General features: G+C 35.3%; 1 protein-coding gene across 25 annotated transcripts in view; it reads left to right on the top strand.

The window, feature by feature from the left end:
- The window catches only part of BAZ2B (bromodomain adjacent to zinc finger domain 2B), a 365031-nt gene extending 352179 nt beyond the window's left edge, over positions 1–12852 (top strand). For 7 of the 25 annotated variants that reach the window (XM_057745075.1, XM_057745077.1, XM_057745076.1 and 4 more), the window contains 3 exons: positions 4436–4698; positions 4960–5103; positions 8363–10852. In XM_057745075.1, the coding sequence (XP_057601058.1) occupies positions 4436–4698; positions 4960–5103; positions 8363–8516 (561 nt within the window). In that variant the 3' untranslated portion in view covers positions 8517–10852. The other 18 variants (XM_057745056.1, XM_057745059.1, XM_057745063.1 and 15 more) reach the window with 9 other exon arrangements.
- The last annotated feature ends 2167 nt before the right edge of the window (positions 12853–15019 follow it).

The raw sequence follows: 15019 nt of genomic DNA, 5'->3' as shown, positions 1-15019 counted from the left end.
TGTTTAATCTCTTGATGTAATTATTACCAGTAACTACTGCCTCTTCATAAACTGCGTTTAAAATGTCCGTATATCCACTGCCTCCTTTCTTTCCTGTTCACTCCCTCTAGCACTCCAATGCCAATAATTCTTTGATCTCATCAGGACCTTCAATTCCTCTCTCTTAAGATCTTTTCATTGTCCCTCTCCCCCTTCGTGTCCTCTCTGTCCTCCTGTAATCACTGCATCCACCCGTAGCTCCTGTGCCTCTCTCACTTGGTAAAACCATCATTCTGGTTAATCCAACTCTGACTTCTCCAGCACTTATATATTCAGATGCAAAGGTATCTTGAATGTGGCTGGAGAAAACACCCAGCCCTTTAAATTTAAGGCTTAGAGGGCCTTTAAAGGTGTCTGATAATTTACTGTCTCCTCCATCCTCAGTCTCAGCTAATGACGTTACTCACATTTCACTATGAAAACGGAAGCCATTAGAAGAAACTATCACAATAATACACCACCACACCTACTATCCTTCCCTCCTGTTGCCATGAACTGCTTGTGGCCCTGACTAAGCCAATTACCCCAGTTGTACTTCAGATCCCCTCTCACCTCCTTAGGAGAATGGCTCTAGCAGTTCTGTCTTCTGCACCATCAGTTTCTCCTCCACTGGATTCTTTCTCATCAGCCTACTAACATGCTACCATTCCTCCCATCTTACAAAAACTAGACAAAAACCCTCTTTTGGCCTCACTTCTTCCCTGACCTACTTCCCTCATTTCTCCCCTTTACTGGAAAGTTTTCTATTCTGGTTCTCTCTAATCTCTCTCCTCCTATTCACTCTTAAACTCATTCCAGTCATATCTTCACTTCCACAGCTTCTCCAAAATTGCTCTTACTGTGCCCACAAATGACTTCCACATTGCTCAGTCCAGTGACCAGGGCTTACTTAGATCTCATCTAACCTATCACATTTGATAGAGTGGAATGTTCCCTCCTCCTTGGAATCCTGTCTTCATTTGTCTTCTAGGATACCATACTCCCCTGGTTTTCTTCCTGCCTTTGCTCCTTTCAGTCTCCTTTGATGGTTTCTCTCACCTCCCAGATCTATAAATATTGGAGTACTTCCTTAGCTTCAAAGTTATATTTGTAAACTGGAATAGTATCTACTTTATGGGGATTTGTAAGGATCAAATATCATTGTATATTTGAAGGTTTTTATAACTTTAAAATCCTGTGATATTAACTTTTTGATATATTAATAACATATTTTAGGCTGTATTTTACAAAATAGAGGTTTCACTAGTAATTGCTTTTTTATTTCTCATTACTTGATCATTTTTGTTATATATAGTTAAATGTAGTTTAATAATAATCTTCACTGGTTGTACATAAATTATCTTTTAGCTTTATAACTGTCAAGTTATAGAAAGTTTCTCTAATACTTTATGAATTACCAACAAGTCAGTATTTTAATTCTTGGGGTTATCATCTGGCAGGCTATAGGAGGTTTCATTTTCTGTAAATTTGCTTAAATTCTGGCTGTCTGTAATTTCAGGAGTGGCCTAGAAAATGTGAGGTGTATGATCTCATCCAAGCCCTTCTAGTAAAAGCAGCTTTCTAAGCCTCTGCTTTTTTTGTTTTTTAAGTGTGGTTGATTAGATGTTATGTTTCTTACAGCAGTAAAAAATGTTATAAACATTTGATTTTGGTATATAAAGGTTTTTAAAGTTAAGGTTTTAAAAATATATTTCTAGTAATTCAGTTATATACAAATATTTATACATCTTGCTCTAAAATAGCTATTTCTGCGTACATCGTTGTGACTGGTTTTATTCTATGTATATGTGTGTTTTCCTGCCAATATATATACATACACGATATGTACATACACTATACACACACACACACACACACATGCTCTTTCTCTCTCTCAGGATCACAGAATCAAAAAGACGTGTGTGTATATATACATACTTATACACACTCGTACACACACACACATACACACACAAAATTTTAAGTTCTAGTGCCTACAAAAGCCAAATAACAGGAAGGAGTTGGGACTGTAGCAAACAGGAAAGTCAAGTTAAGCCCCCATTTATATGTGACAGTCATCACTCAACTCCAGCCATCATGTAGACATGGGGGCCCAGTGTTCCAGGATCTAACAGTATTTCAAGATTATGGATTTTTATGCATGCCCTCCCAAATGTTAAGTGTTGGAAACAAATTTAGAATTTTTACAAGCATTATGAGCCAAACAGCAACACATTCTGTGGGCTGTTTACAGCCTGTGAGCCACTAGTTTGCAACTTCTGATATATAAATATACAAACGAAACAGAAATGGGCCCTTGTATGTGTACTCTGATAGGCTCTACTTAAGACATCCTAAAGTTCCTCTTTGGATTTGGGCTCTAATAAGAAAGTGTGGGGAAGGGGGTGCTTCTCTGTACAAGAACAAAGTCATCAGGTAACAGAGTAACTATGTAAAAGCTTGCTTTTAAAAGTATGAGTACGTGCGTGATCTAATGAGGTAAGCTGATAAACATCATTTATCAAAGAAATAGAGAGGCTTCGTTGTCTTTTTAAAACATCAAAAAAATCTTTTATTTCTGTGGATTTAAATTTCATGTTTTCTTACTATGAGTATTAATTTGTTAGAATATGATCCTAAGTATTGGGATCCCATAACATCTTACGGAAAACCCGGGGTGAACTTTTTGGCCAACCCAACAGTGTTTTAGTTCATATAGGAACTAGAAATTTTGGCCCATCATTCATGAAATTTTGTTCTTTTTAAGTAACACAATTCCTCTAACTTAATTTAATCTTCATTAAATAGACCTTTTCCTCATGAATTAAACATTCTCTTTCTCTTTTCTATGATTTCAGAGTGCTAAAAGCTCAGTGTAATATAAAAACTCAAAGTAATCAGGTTTTAGTGAATAAAAATTAATAAACTAAATGGAGAAGAGACTTAGTGAAACATTTTAATTAGTCCAGTTAGTTTCCAGGGGCAGTGGTTCTTTCGTATGGTATGGGGACGGTTAGATTTATGCTTTGTCTCATTATTTTAGCCAATTAAAATACCTCTTAACTGTACTTTTAACCTACCAGTAGAGAACCAAATAATTTTAATTGCTTGATTAAAAGCAATTTTTAAAACTAATGCTAGAAGAGGTCCTGAAATCCTCAAAAAAATTTATATGAAATACTCCAGAGAAGCGTTTTTTCAGCCAAATTCAAGAATACATCCAACTTTAAATTATAGCTAGATTGATATCTGACTCTAAGTCTTAAGTCTAAGATTTCTTAATCATCTGGGTAAGAGAGGAAATAATTTTCTAAAAAAGGATAAATACTATTCTGGAAAACTAAAACAAAAACCTTATATTACCATGGTCTTTGCACTGATACTCTTCTATGATCTTCTATTATATTTATTATAATATTGTATATTTATTGTAATATTGATCTGTTATATTCACTGCAATATTGTAAAATCTGAAAATACAGATTTATTTCCCTATTTCTGAAGTGGGGGGTAGGGTGGGAGCTTCTTGTTACATCAGTGTGCTGCCTGCACTCTGTAGTTAGATTGCATAAGGCCATGTTGAGTTTTTTTGAGGGTTTTTTTCCCCTGTGTAATTTTAGAGCTAGAATGACCTTTCTTATTTTAGAGGTGAGAAAACACGGACTCACAGATGTTTTTGTACAAAGTTCCATAGCTAGTTACTGACAGAGCAGTAGCTGGAATTCATATTCTTTGATTCCAGATATAATCTCTTTTATATTATTTCTTTATTGTTTTCCTCAAAAACAGACATTTTTTTCCCTCTTTCCATCACTTCTGCTTTGTTCACACCTGGTAATCACAAGTTTGTGGAACTCTATTCTTATAGAAAATGCTTTTTTTTTCTTTATCTAGAAAGAAATATCAGTTTCTTTCCAGTAGAGTTGATCATTTACAAAGGACTTTTTCTCTATTTGACACTTCATGAGCTATTTTCCTTGTTTTGCCCTAGCTTTTTGATTCTCTCTTCAACTTTCTTATTAATAAGATCTATATTTTTGTGTATATTCACCTTTGTTCTTAATTATATTGTATTCCAAAATATAGTACTTTTGTATCTTTAAACTCATTCAGTTGGTGACCTAAAGAAATACCACTGATAAGTTCTATAGTACCAAAAATGGATTACCATGAGATCAACGTCTTCAAATTTTAAGAATTCCTAAAATAAATTTTTCATGCTTTATTAGATTTTTGTCTCATGTTATGGGAGAACAAATTCATAGATCTGTCTTGAAAACAGTAGAATTATCAACCTTCTAGATCAGAGACAATAATTCTTTTTGTGTGCCCTGTCAGACTTTCCTAATTTAAAATAATACAAAGTCTGTAGACAGTTATTTTTCTTATACCTCATTTCCTTTTTTTTAAATTAAAGGCAAGTGGTCAGACTCTAAAAATCAAAAAACTTCATGTCAAAGGAAAAAAGACTGAGGCAAAAAAAGGCAAGAAAATAACTTTAACAGGGGATACTGAAGATGAAGACTCTGCATCTACAAGTAGTTCACTAAAAAGAGGAATCAAAGACCTGAAAAAAAGAAAAATGGAGGAAAACACTTCTATTAACTTGTCAAAACAAGAAAGTTTTACTTCTGTTAAGAAACCTAAAAGAGATGACTCCAAGGACCTAGCTCTTTGCAGGTATTATTTCAGTTTTCATGTCCTATATATTTACAACTTCCCATTTTATTTGCTTAGACATCTTCTACGACATTAAAGGCAACTTTTTGACAATTTGTATAAACAGGAAATGAAAGCCTACAGTATAAGTAAATATATTCTTTTATCTTTTTAAATAATTTAATTTGCATTTTTTACTTGAAAGATTGTGAAAGCTGAATTTTTAATAAAAATAGATATTTCTGAAGCATAGATACTGATTTCAGACATTATTTTCTTTAGTATGATCCTTACTGAAATGGAAACTCATGAGGATGCATGGCCTTTTCTACTTCCTGTAAACTTGAAACTTGTTCCTGGTTATAAGAAAGTTATTAAGAAGCCTATGGATTTTTCCACAATTAGAGAGAAATTAAGTAGTGGACAGTAAGTAAATCATTTCAGTTCAATATTTAATGAATGTTTGGTATATGCTGGGTCCTTTTCTAGTGAGCCAAAAATACATTAATAGCAAAGATACAGTCTCCGCCTTTGGAGAGGGGGTGTGTATGTGTTTGATTAGGGTAGTATAGTTTGTAAGACAAATCAATTAAAATTATTTTAAATAATGAAAAAGCAGTGTGATAAAGCTTTTTGACATTGGAAGGGCACCAAACCCAGCCTGGAAGGTAAGGAAAAGTCTCAGGAAAGCCTCCCAAAGTAAATAACATGTAAGCTAGAGCTTGTATTGTACATCAGTGGAATATTGACACTATCTCATGTGGATTTAATAAAAATCGACTCTGTAATATTTTCAGATTATTACAACGTAGAGATAGAAGATCACTAGAAATTTTAAATACTGAAAGCTTTATTGTGGGTTGTTGGAGAATACTAAAATTGGATTTATTATATGTGGAAGAAAATTATTATTTGCTCCTCTCTACCATGTTCTCTTTGTGATCCTATCCAAAGAGCAAGATGACTTGTGGCCACAGTTAATGATCTTTGTTAGATTGCCTCAGACTTTTGCCAGAGCGTAGCAGCTGTTAGATAGTGGCCTTTAGTTGGTTCTGGACATCGGACACTGGTTCTAGATGTTTTGGAGCCACAAGAGTAAAGCTGTTCACTTACAAAACAAGCCCACACAAAAGCATTCCACATGTGAATGGCCAGGAGCTACGCATCTACGTTCTCCCTGCTCCCTTTGTTCCTGCATACCAGTTTAGCTTAGTGTAGCCGGTGCCCATCACTTCAGGCAAAGTCACAAAAAAAATATGGAGAAGGAAGGAACTTTACATTAAAAAAAACTATAAAATGTATTTAATTACATTATTAGTGTTATCATTATTATGTTCTTCCTGGATAGTCTTTAGGTGAAGTCACTAATCTATAATTTACACTCAATTTAGAAGAGCTGAGTAGAACTTAACTCATAAAGATCTGTATCTGTGTTACATGTATCACATGATTTACAAGATTGGCCAAATGACTAGTTTATTTCTCCAGAGGCTGAATTGTCAGTCTTTTAAAGAATGATGTCTGTTCCATTTTATTACTTTTTTTAATTTCCAAAGGGACCTGCCCAAATTCAGAAAACATTAAAACTATTGGTTCTAACATGATCCAGATAGCAAAAACTTCTGTCTATATATGAACTGGTTCTTTTGCTTTTTCTATCAAAATAATCAGACACTGAGGGGGTAGCAGTGGACTTCCTAGTCATCATGGTCAGGACAGAGACTTATGCAGGAAAGCCCTCCCAGCGTTCAGTTCCCGACTTTAGCTTCCATAATGCTCCAGTTCCTGGATAGAGGGTGAACCTAAACCTCAAAATAAACAGGCTTACACATTAACACACAATTACCAGAAGATCTGGAAAACCAAGCTCCCTTTTGAGAATGGGTCGTAGTGCATGGAGGAGGGCATAGCGGAGGCAGGCACAGAGAAGCAGCTCTTTATAATCCTGTTTGTGATGCCAGCAACGTGGGAGGCAAAATTCAGAGAATTCAGGCGCCTCTAACTTCAAGTTGCTTTATTAAACCCAGATTAATGAGTTGGGACCCAAACTCACATACAGTATTTCAGATTTTTAAACTAGAAACTTAGAGAACAGAGGGGAGAAAGTGCCTACTTTAATGAATCTTTCTGGGTTCCATCAGCTGCCCCCTCCTTCTATAAAAGAAGGGCACGGATGTGGCTTATGCACTTATTTCACCTAGAATCTCACTTAGAATTCTCTCCTGGATTTATCTCCCTAGTATTAATCATTAACCTTTACTTATAGTAAGGAACAGTCTAAAGAGATAAATATTTCTCAAGGTAACTTTAAAATATCTTATAAAAATTATTCCCCCACGTTACATGATTGCATTTATGTGAAATGTTGAGAGTAGGTAAATGTATAGAAACAGAAAGACACGTTGGTTTCCAGGGGCTGGGAAGGAAGGAATAGAGAGTAAGTGCTTAATGCAGGTAACTGGAGGTAATGACAGTGTTTTGGAACTAGGCAGTACAATATTGTGAGTGTGCTAAATGCCTTAATTATCTACCTTACATGGTTAGTTTGATGTTATGTGAATTCTGTCTCAATTAAAAAAGATAATAATTCCTGGAAGAAAAGGAAAATGGGTGAGGTTACATAGAGCTGACAATTCTGTGAGCTCATTACAGATAAAGAAATTTTCTTCTTTTATTATTGCACATATTAGAAGAAAGGATTGAAAAGACTATACAAGGTATTTCATCAAAGAAATAATTCCACCTTTAGCAGATCTCAGAGCTTCAGTGTGTGCTTCATAGGTATATCTAATGGGTAAATTATTTTAGTATCCAACTTATCATAAATTAGAATTAATTTAAATTTGAATTTCCAAAAGCCCTTTTTCAAAATGTATTGATTTGGCTTGAAATGCACCACTTCTTCCTTATTAATAAATTTAGGAGAATTCATGCACCTTTCAGTTCTCTTCTCTGTGTTCTTACAGGGAAAGAGAACTGGGCTTATCCCACCAAAAAAAAACACTGAGTTCACAGTGCCTCTCATTGAAAGGCAGTCCCTGATAATGTTATCTCCAGTAAAGAGAGAGCACGTGCTTTTTTTTTTTTTTTTTTTTTTGCTTGTTTTGGATCATCACATGCCAGTGTTTGAGCAAAAGAGCATATCTGAAGAGAGAAGAAGAGAAATGGGAAAGGACTGAGGTTTAACACAGAGTGATCTATCCTGGGATGTATGTAAAAGCTACAGGGCAATTGTCATGTTCATAGTGCATAGGAAGCATTTGTTATTTCTACTGCAGCTAAATATTTTTGAATGTGAATCCTAGGGTACTACAAGTGATACAGTTGGTCAGAGTTGATAAACTCATCAAGTGGGTTGAGTCCTGTAACAGAATTGTGATACAGGTCGAACAGGAAATTGGATATAAGAAAAATGCTAGTTTGTTGAAATATATCTTGATCTTCAAGAGAAATATATTTTCTATCTAACCTGTCTTTAAATTCTATATGTCCAGAACACATGCAGTTTTTTAACTGTCCCACTTATAAGAGGGTGTAATGTTTTGTCAGTTTAAATGCAGGTATCCTAATCTTTTTCTTTTTCCTTTCAGTATTATGTTTTCTTTTATCTTTTATTACCTCTTCATTTGTTTGCAAAGCAAAACCACCCTACAAAAGCAACCTGTAATCGTGTGTTTTCTTCCAGGTATCCAAACCTTGAAACTTTTGCTCTAGATGTCAGGCTTGTTTTTGACAACTGTGAAACATTTAATGAAGATGATTCTGATATAGGCAGAGCTGGCCACAGTATGAGGAAGTATTTTGAAAAAAAGTGGACAGATACTTTCAAAGTGAGCTGAAGTTATAATAATCTCTCTCTCTTTTTTTTTCCTTTTAAACAAGGACAAATGAGACCAGCAATGTGAACTATATTTACATACATGTGCAAGGCACATACATAATGACTTTTTTTTCCTTAAAATAAGTATCACGAGAAAAAAAGGTATCAGAAAAATGATACCATTTTTAAAGGCTTCACTCCTACAACAACCAAGGCCCTTGGTTATTGGTTTGTGTGATTTATCAGCTAATTTAGGTAGAACAGGGAAGCACACCCAAAGAATTTTCAAAGGAAAGGGTGTTATAGTGCAATAGCAATTAAAATATATCAAATCGCACTGAATATTCAACACCAGAGCTCTAACGTGGGAAATGGTTCTCCTTTCCCTCTCAATAAATATCTATTTTTCATTTTTTTACTTTGTAGTTTATTTTTTAGTGAATGTATTTAATTTTATGAATTATTTATGATTAAACCACATCCAGAATCTTCGTTTTCTGTGAAAAGGAAGAACTAGAAAAATTGCTTTAAATCTTGAAAATACAACAAGGAATGTTTTAAAATATAAAACAAAGCCAAGTTAAACTGTTTACACTGATGTGCTATAAAAGCACCAAAAATAAACTTTACTGTAGAGTTACAAGTACATTTATATATATATATATGTCGCTGCATCACTTGTGTAGTTAAATTGTATTTCAAGACAGTGAAGAAAAATTGACATGTATATACTGTTCATTATTGTTTATATTAAGTCTTGTTTTAAATATGTATTATGTGTATATATTGTTTGCAGACATTATTGTTTATGCCTTAGAAGGATTGTAGCATTTTATTTTAGTCTGAAGGTAATTATAGCTATACAGCTTGTACAGTAATTATCCTCTACCAACACTGTGGCGTCTCCTTGATCTTGGTAGTGCCTGCCTTTGAAACAGGGTGTAGGGGATATTAGTTTTCCATTTTTTCTATTTTGTTATATAATTTTAAGCCACCAGGGCCTAAATTAAAGTATAATCATTTGTATCCATGTGGAATAAAATTGTGACAATTTCCTACGCACACAGTATTTTTTCATAGAAACATTTCCCTCGCATTTGCCTTGCCTCAGAAATAAATTGAAAAAACATTTGTAACCACTGTGTTTTATCTACTGTGTGTTGTGGTGGCCTGTTGGAGGCAAATAGATCAGAATTTTTTTTGTACCTATGTAAGAGTACTTGAAGTTTTATTTAAAATAAAATGTTGTGGAAAAGGTAGCATTCTTTTTTTTTAGGAGTGTTATTTTTCACTACTATATGTGGCACGGATACAATAAAAGACTTTTACAAACTAGTTTTTTAGTTTTTCTTAATCAACCTGGAAATAGTTTTTTTTTTTTTTAAAAACTAGTTAATTTAAGTTTGCTTTTTCAGAATCATAAAGGAGGGGCAGCAGAGTATGGTTCAAAGAACATTGGGCTGGGTGGAGGAAGGCGGTCTTAAGTCAAGTGATGTGACTTTCATGAGTCTCTGAACCTCTGTGGACCATATTTGATTGTTTATTTCACAATTTCAGTATGAAAATATTAGAATTTTTTAAGATCTTTTTCTGATAGGTGAAATATCTCTGTTGTAGACATACAATCCAGTTGTCAATAAGAAAAATTGATCCTATAAATTTGTCTAGTATAAGGCATGAGATACAAGTTCAAGCATTCATGAAATATAATTTGATGCCTTGCTAGGATCTAAGGAATCACTGATGAACAAGACAGGCACAGGCCCTGCCTTCATGGAGCTTACATTCTAGTGGAGAAGTGATCCTTAGATAGTGTCCTTCGTAAAGGGCTTTTAATAAGTAGTGAAGGGAGAATAGAAAAGTTTTGAAGAAATATTAAACTTTAAAATGCTTCATAGCCACAGAGTGTTTTCCAAAATTCCTAGATTGTTTGTGAAGGTTTATGTGAAAATCAGCTGTTATTATGTAAATATGTCAGTTTCTGTTAACCAAATATTACAGTGATGCCTTAAGGAGCTGGTGCTCAATCAAAAATACCATGTGGAACAGAGAAGAAGGTGATGCTGTGAATAAAGTGTGTGTGTTTTGTGTTTATAGAACTGGCTTCCAGATGCTCCGTGGGGAGTCGTCTTCATGGGGGTGTTCTGCCTTAGGGATCATATGTGCTTACATTATACTAGGTGGCATTTAAGGGGTTGATATTAACATGTCTGATGTCCGAGGGGTAAATGAGAAATAAAATACTTACACACAAAGAACAGTTTTTCAAGAGTGATAATTTTCTGAAAGAAAAGAATAAGCTGATAAAAAGAAAGCTTGGTGACTATTGGCTACCTTAGACTGGTGTCTTCACTGTTGTTACTCAGCAGGAGTAGCTGTTCAAGAAGTAGTGGCCATGATCTCCAAAGGGCCACAGTCGGTCTCCAGAACAGCTGTTACAGTACCCGTGTGGATCACTTGTTATGTGAGTGACTCCTGCCTTCACAGTGCCGCAGGTTCAGTGTATCCTCAGTAAAAGCAGTATTATTATTCTCCTCAAATATGAAAACATTTTCCTAACCCTCTGCTATCATACAGTTACAAGCATACACAACATGCTTTCACCAAGATAAATTAGGCTTTAACCTGAATCTTCTCCATTTTAGTTCTGATTGCTCTATAAATTATAAAAGACAGGCCTGCCCTAAAGTTTAGATTTTGATTTATCCTAAGGATAAACCAATCAATCCACTACTACTAAACCCCCAAAAAAGTCATCAGCTTGAAACAACATCCGGAGAGTAAATTAATATATTTATTTAGTTGTTAACGTGAAAAATTAAACACGTGAAAATTTATCTATGGGTGTACCTTGAACTCAAAAGAACTAAATTACCATAAATGCAAGGTGATCTCTTTTTCTTTCAACTCCAAAATGAAATTTGTTAAAAGCACTATTTTTAGTCAAAATCATGAGGGATCTGATCTGTCTTTAGTTCTTTAATGCACCCCCTCTGTGCTCCTTCTCTTTTCTATCCTCTCCACCCCCCCCACTCTTTCAAGAAATTTAAAATCCTATTCATTTAGCCTCCCATGAAACACATCCTTAACATGGAAGTCTGATATCAATGATTTACTCCTTTTTATAAATTGTATTTGTGAGCTACCTCTCTCAAGGTTATTTGCATTTGAGAAGCAAAAGAAGTTGTGTTCTGTTAAAAGAATTTCATTCCAACAAGGGGATAAGAGAAGTATTTTAAGAGAATTGAAATTTTCCTTCCACAGGAACATCACTCATAAAAAATACAACACAGGGAAACTAGTAGAACCTTATCTGCTAGGAATTTTGCTTCATTTAGATCTCTTAGGGCTACTTGGGCCACGTTACAACTCATCTTAAAAAAAAATTTTTTTTTAAACCTCAGTTACATAGAATTGAGATAATTCCTTTCCTCACTTCATGATACACTTTTCAGATGATTCTTGCAAAGCCCCTCATTCCTTTCATTTTCGTAGTTCTTCCTTCAGCTCCTCTTCAATTCCCTTCCCTCCCATATACAACCACATATGTCTTTTATATATGTATTCAGCAACACATCCATCTTTAAGAATATATAGTGTGGAAAAAATATATATGCAGTTTTTTAAACTTGTATCAGTTGCATTATGCTATACATCTCATTCTGCTTTTCTAATTGTGTTTCTTTTAAGTTGAAAAAAGAGTACATAAATCTGGTTCATTATTCTGTCACAGGCATGTACCACATTTTACTTTCAAATGTCTCTCAGAATGAAAACCTAAGTTGCCTGCAACTCCTTGTCCCTGCAAATAATATTGCAGTGAATGTTGTCATACATGTCTTCTGTGGACCCATGCGTGTAAGCTGTTTCCTAGATGGTCCCAAATGATTCATGCCCTTGTGTAATCCCTTCCCACACTGTATCAGGTTTCACCTGTGTGACCAACATAATACGGCAGAGTGATGTGTGAATTCCCAGACCAGGTCATAAATACATTGCTGTCTCCACCTTGTTCTCTTGGATCACTGCGGTGTTGTTGAGGACACTGTAGCCACCCCATGGGACAGTCAACAGCTAGCACCAACATGCAAGCCATGTGACAGCGGCATCTTAGAAGGATCCTTCAGCTCAAGTTAAACAGGTGACAGGAGCCCTGGCCAACATCTGGACTGCAACTTCACAGGAGACCCTGAGACCCTCTTGAATTCTTGACCCATAGAAACTGTGGAATAATAAATGTTTATTGTTGTTTTAATTCACTCCGTTTTGAGTAATTTGTTACACAGCAATAGAGAACTAATCGACGCTGTCAAGAGTTTCTCTAGGATCTGTATGCAGGGGAAAACCCCCAAGTTGTTAGGTACGTGCACACTTACTTTGCATGCTGTTGCCATACTGCCCTCCAGATGACTGCACCAGTTTACACTCCTGCTCGCAGAGGAAGGGGATCCTTCCCCCTACCTCTCAACCAGTATTCAATATTTGTTTGGATTATTTTTCACAATTTATTACAGATTTTGAATCTGAATACCATGTTTTGAGGAATATGGAGCAATGTCTCCAACCTTAGCAGCAGCTTCAACTTTGATTTGCCTTTTTGTAGTTTCTGTTTTATGTAGACATCATATCTAACCCTATCTGCTTTTTAGGGACTATAAAACTGCCCCAAATTTTATTTTCAGCTAATGATATTCAAGAGACGGAACATTCAGGAGGCGAGCAGGCAAAAGCTCAGGTAAATGGAGGTGAGTAGAAAATATTGAGAGTTCTTAGGTATTGTTGGGGCTCGTGTAGACTTACGAGTGATTGTAGCAAAAGCAGTGCTTGGAAGTGTGATGGAAAAGGAGTTGGCTAAATGCAAGGTTAAAGGAAAAGATATTTTTGCTCCTGTGGGCCTTCACTGGATGAGAATTTTGCACCTTAGCACTACATCTAGGGAGAGGCAGTGGCAAAATTAATACTGAGATCTGTTTGTACTTTCTCTGCCCTGACCATACATACGAATATCATTTGGGTTTTCTCACGTGGATGACTAAATAAAAGCATTATGGGGTATACTGTGAGTTGTATGTCGTGCATTCTTTAAAAAAAATTTTTTTAACTAAGTATCAAGCTGGACTTCTAAGAGTACGCTTATTCTCTCTGAACAAACTTCTTACCATGTTCTTTAATAAAAAATAGCCCCAATAATCATGGGTAATGGATATCAAAGAATATGGTTGAATCTTAAAGAGGAATTCATTAGTGAATGAAAGAGACCTATATATAGCCAGTTGGGAATAAGCCTTGTGTGGAGATGAAAGGAAAGTTCAGCAAGGTCAGGTTACATCACCAAAGGCCTATGAGACATTTACATGGCAGGTTTGTATGCAGACAGTAGAAGGCCTTGAAAGGTATGTACTCATCTCATGATTCTTCCAATTCTCCAAATATGTTTACAGCTCCTTTTTCAATATTGTTTTTCTGAATACCTTCATTACAGCTAATCTCAATTCTTTTGAATATCAAAGTGACTTTAAAAACAAAGGCCAATTCTATTTAGCCATTAAAAATGATGAAAATCTATATTAATATTGGTAAATTAAGTGAAAAGCCTGGTTATAGTATAGAATGTTAAACTATATTTAATGCACTCAGCATGGGGCAGACATTGCAGGGATGTATATACTAAAATGTTAGTGCTTTTTTCCTGCAGGGATGTATATGTTAAAATGTTAACTGCTTTTTTCTCTGGTTGGTAGAATTTGGGAAGACTAACATCTTTGTCATCTTCCTTATCAATATATCACAACATCTCTGCAACAAATGTGCTTTTTTAATATTTAAAAAGTCACAAAGCAAGTGTGGTAAATTTAGCTGGTAAATGTAACTCGTGAAAATACTGAATGATGCCGTTTGAGGATTAAAGGTTGAGGTATAACATTACATAATAATTGAGATGTGGGTTACTTTCATATATATTATTTCACTTAAGTTAAGTAGCTTTTTACTGTATAGGTATTTTTCATGTGGAAGACACTTTAATTGCCTATTCAGTAGCTGGCTGTCTTGTCTCCTTCCTTCTGTCCACTCTGTGGATGTTGGTTGGCCATACGCTTCATAGGCAAGTGGACCCTTTTTTAGCCCCAGGAAGGTAAATCTTTTAATTAGTAAGCCAACCATGGTAATTCCATTCTTGTTGTAAGTGATTGCCTAAAGAATGAGCATGTGCTGCAATTCTGAGCAGTGACATATGAGAGAAAGTTTCCTGGGGGGACTTCTGGAGAAGTTCAGAGGAGAATTTCTGTCCCTTTTGGTCTTTGGAGATGGTTATGGGAGGCCATGATGCAGCCACCACTTAGCTATGCAGAGACAAACCTGAGAGATGATAACGGTATCGCTGAAGGTGGGGGGAGTGAGGGAGATGGAAAGGACTTGGGTTCTTGATGACATGAGCCATCAAATTAATTCATCTTAGAGCCACACTACCTCTGAGCATTTTGCTAGGTGAGATAATTTATTGCATAAGCCATTTTGATTTGA

Source organism: Hippopotamus amphibius, chromosome 8 (genome assembly GCF_030028045.1).
Source record: "Hippopotamus amphibius kiboko isolate mHipAmp2 chromosome 8, mHipAmp2.hap2, whole genome shotgun sequence".
Lineage (NCBI taxonomy): Eukaryota > Metazoa > Chordata > Mammalia > Artiodactyla > Hippopotamidae > Hippopotamus > Hippopotamus amphibius.
Note: the sequence above shows the minus strand (reverse complement) of the source record. Positions and strands in the feature narration are given on the sequence as shown.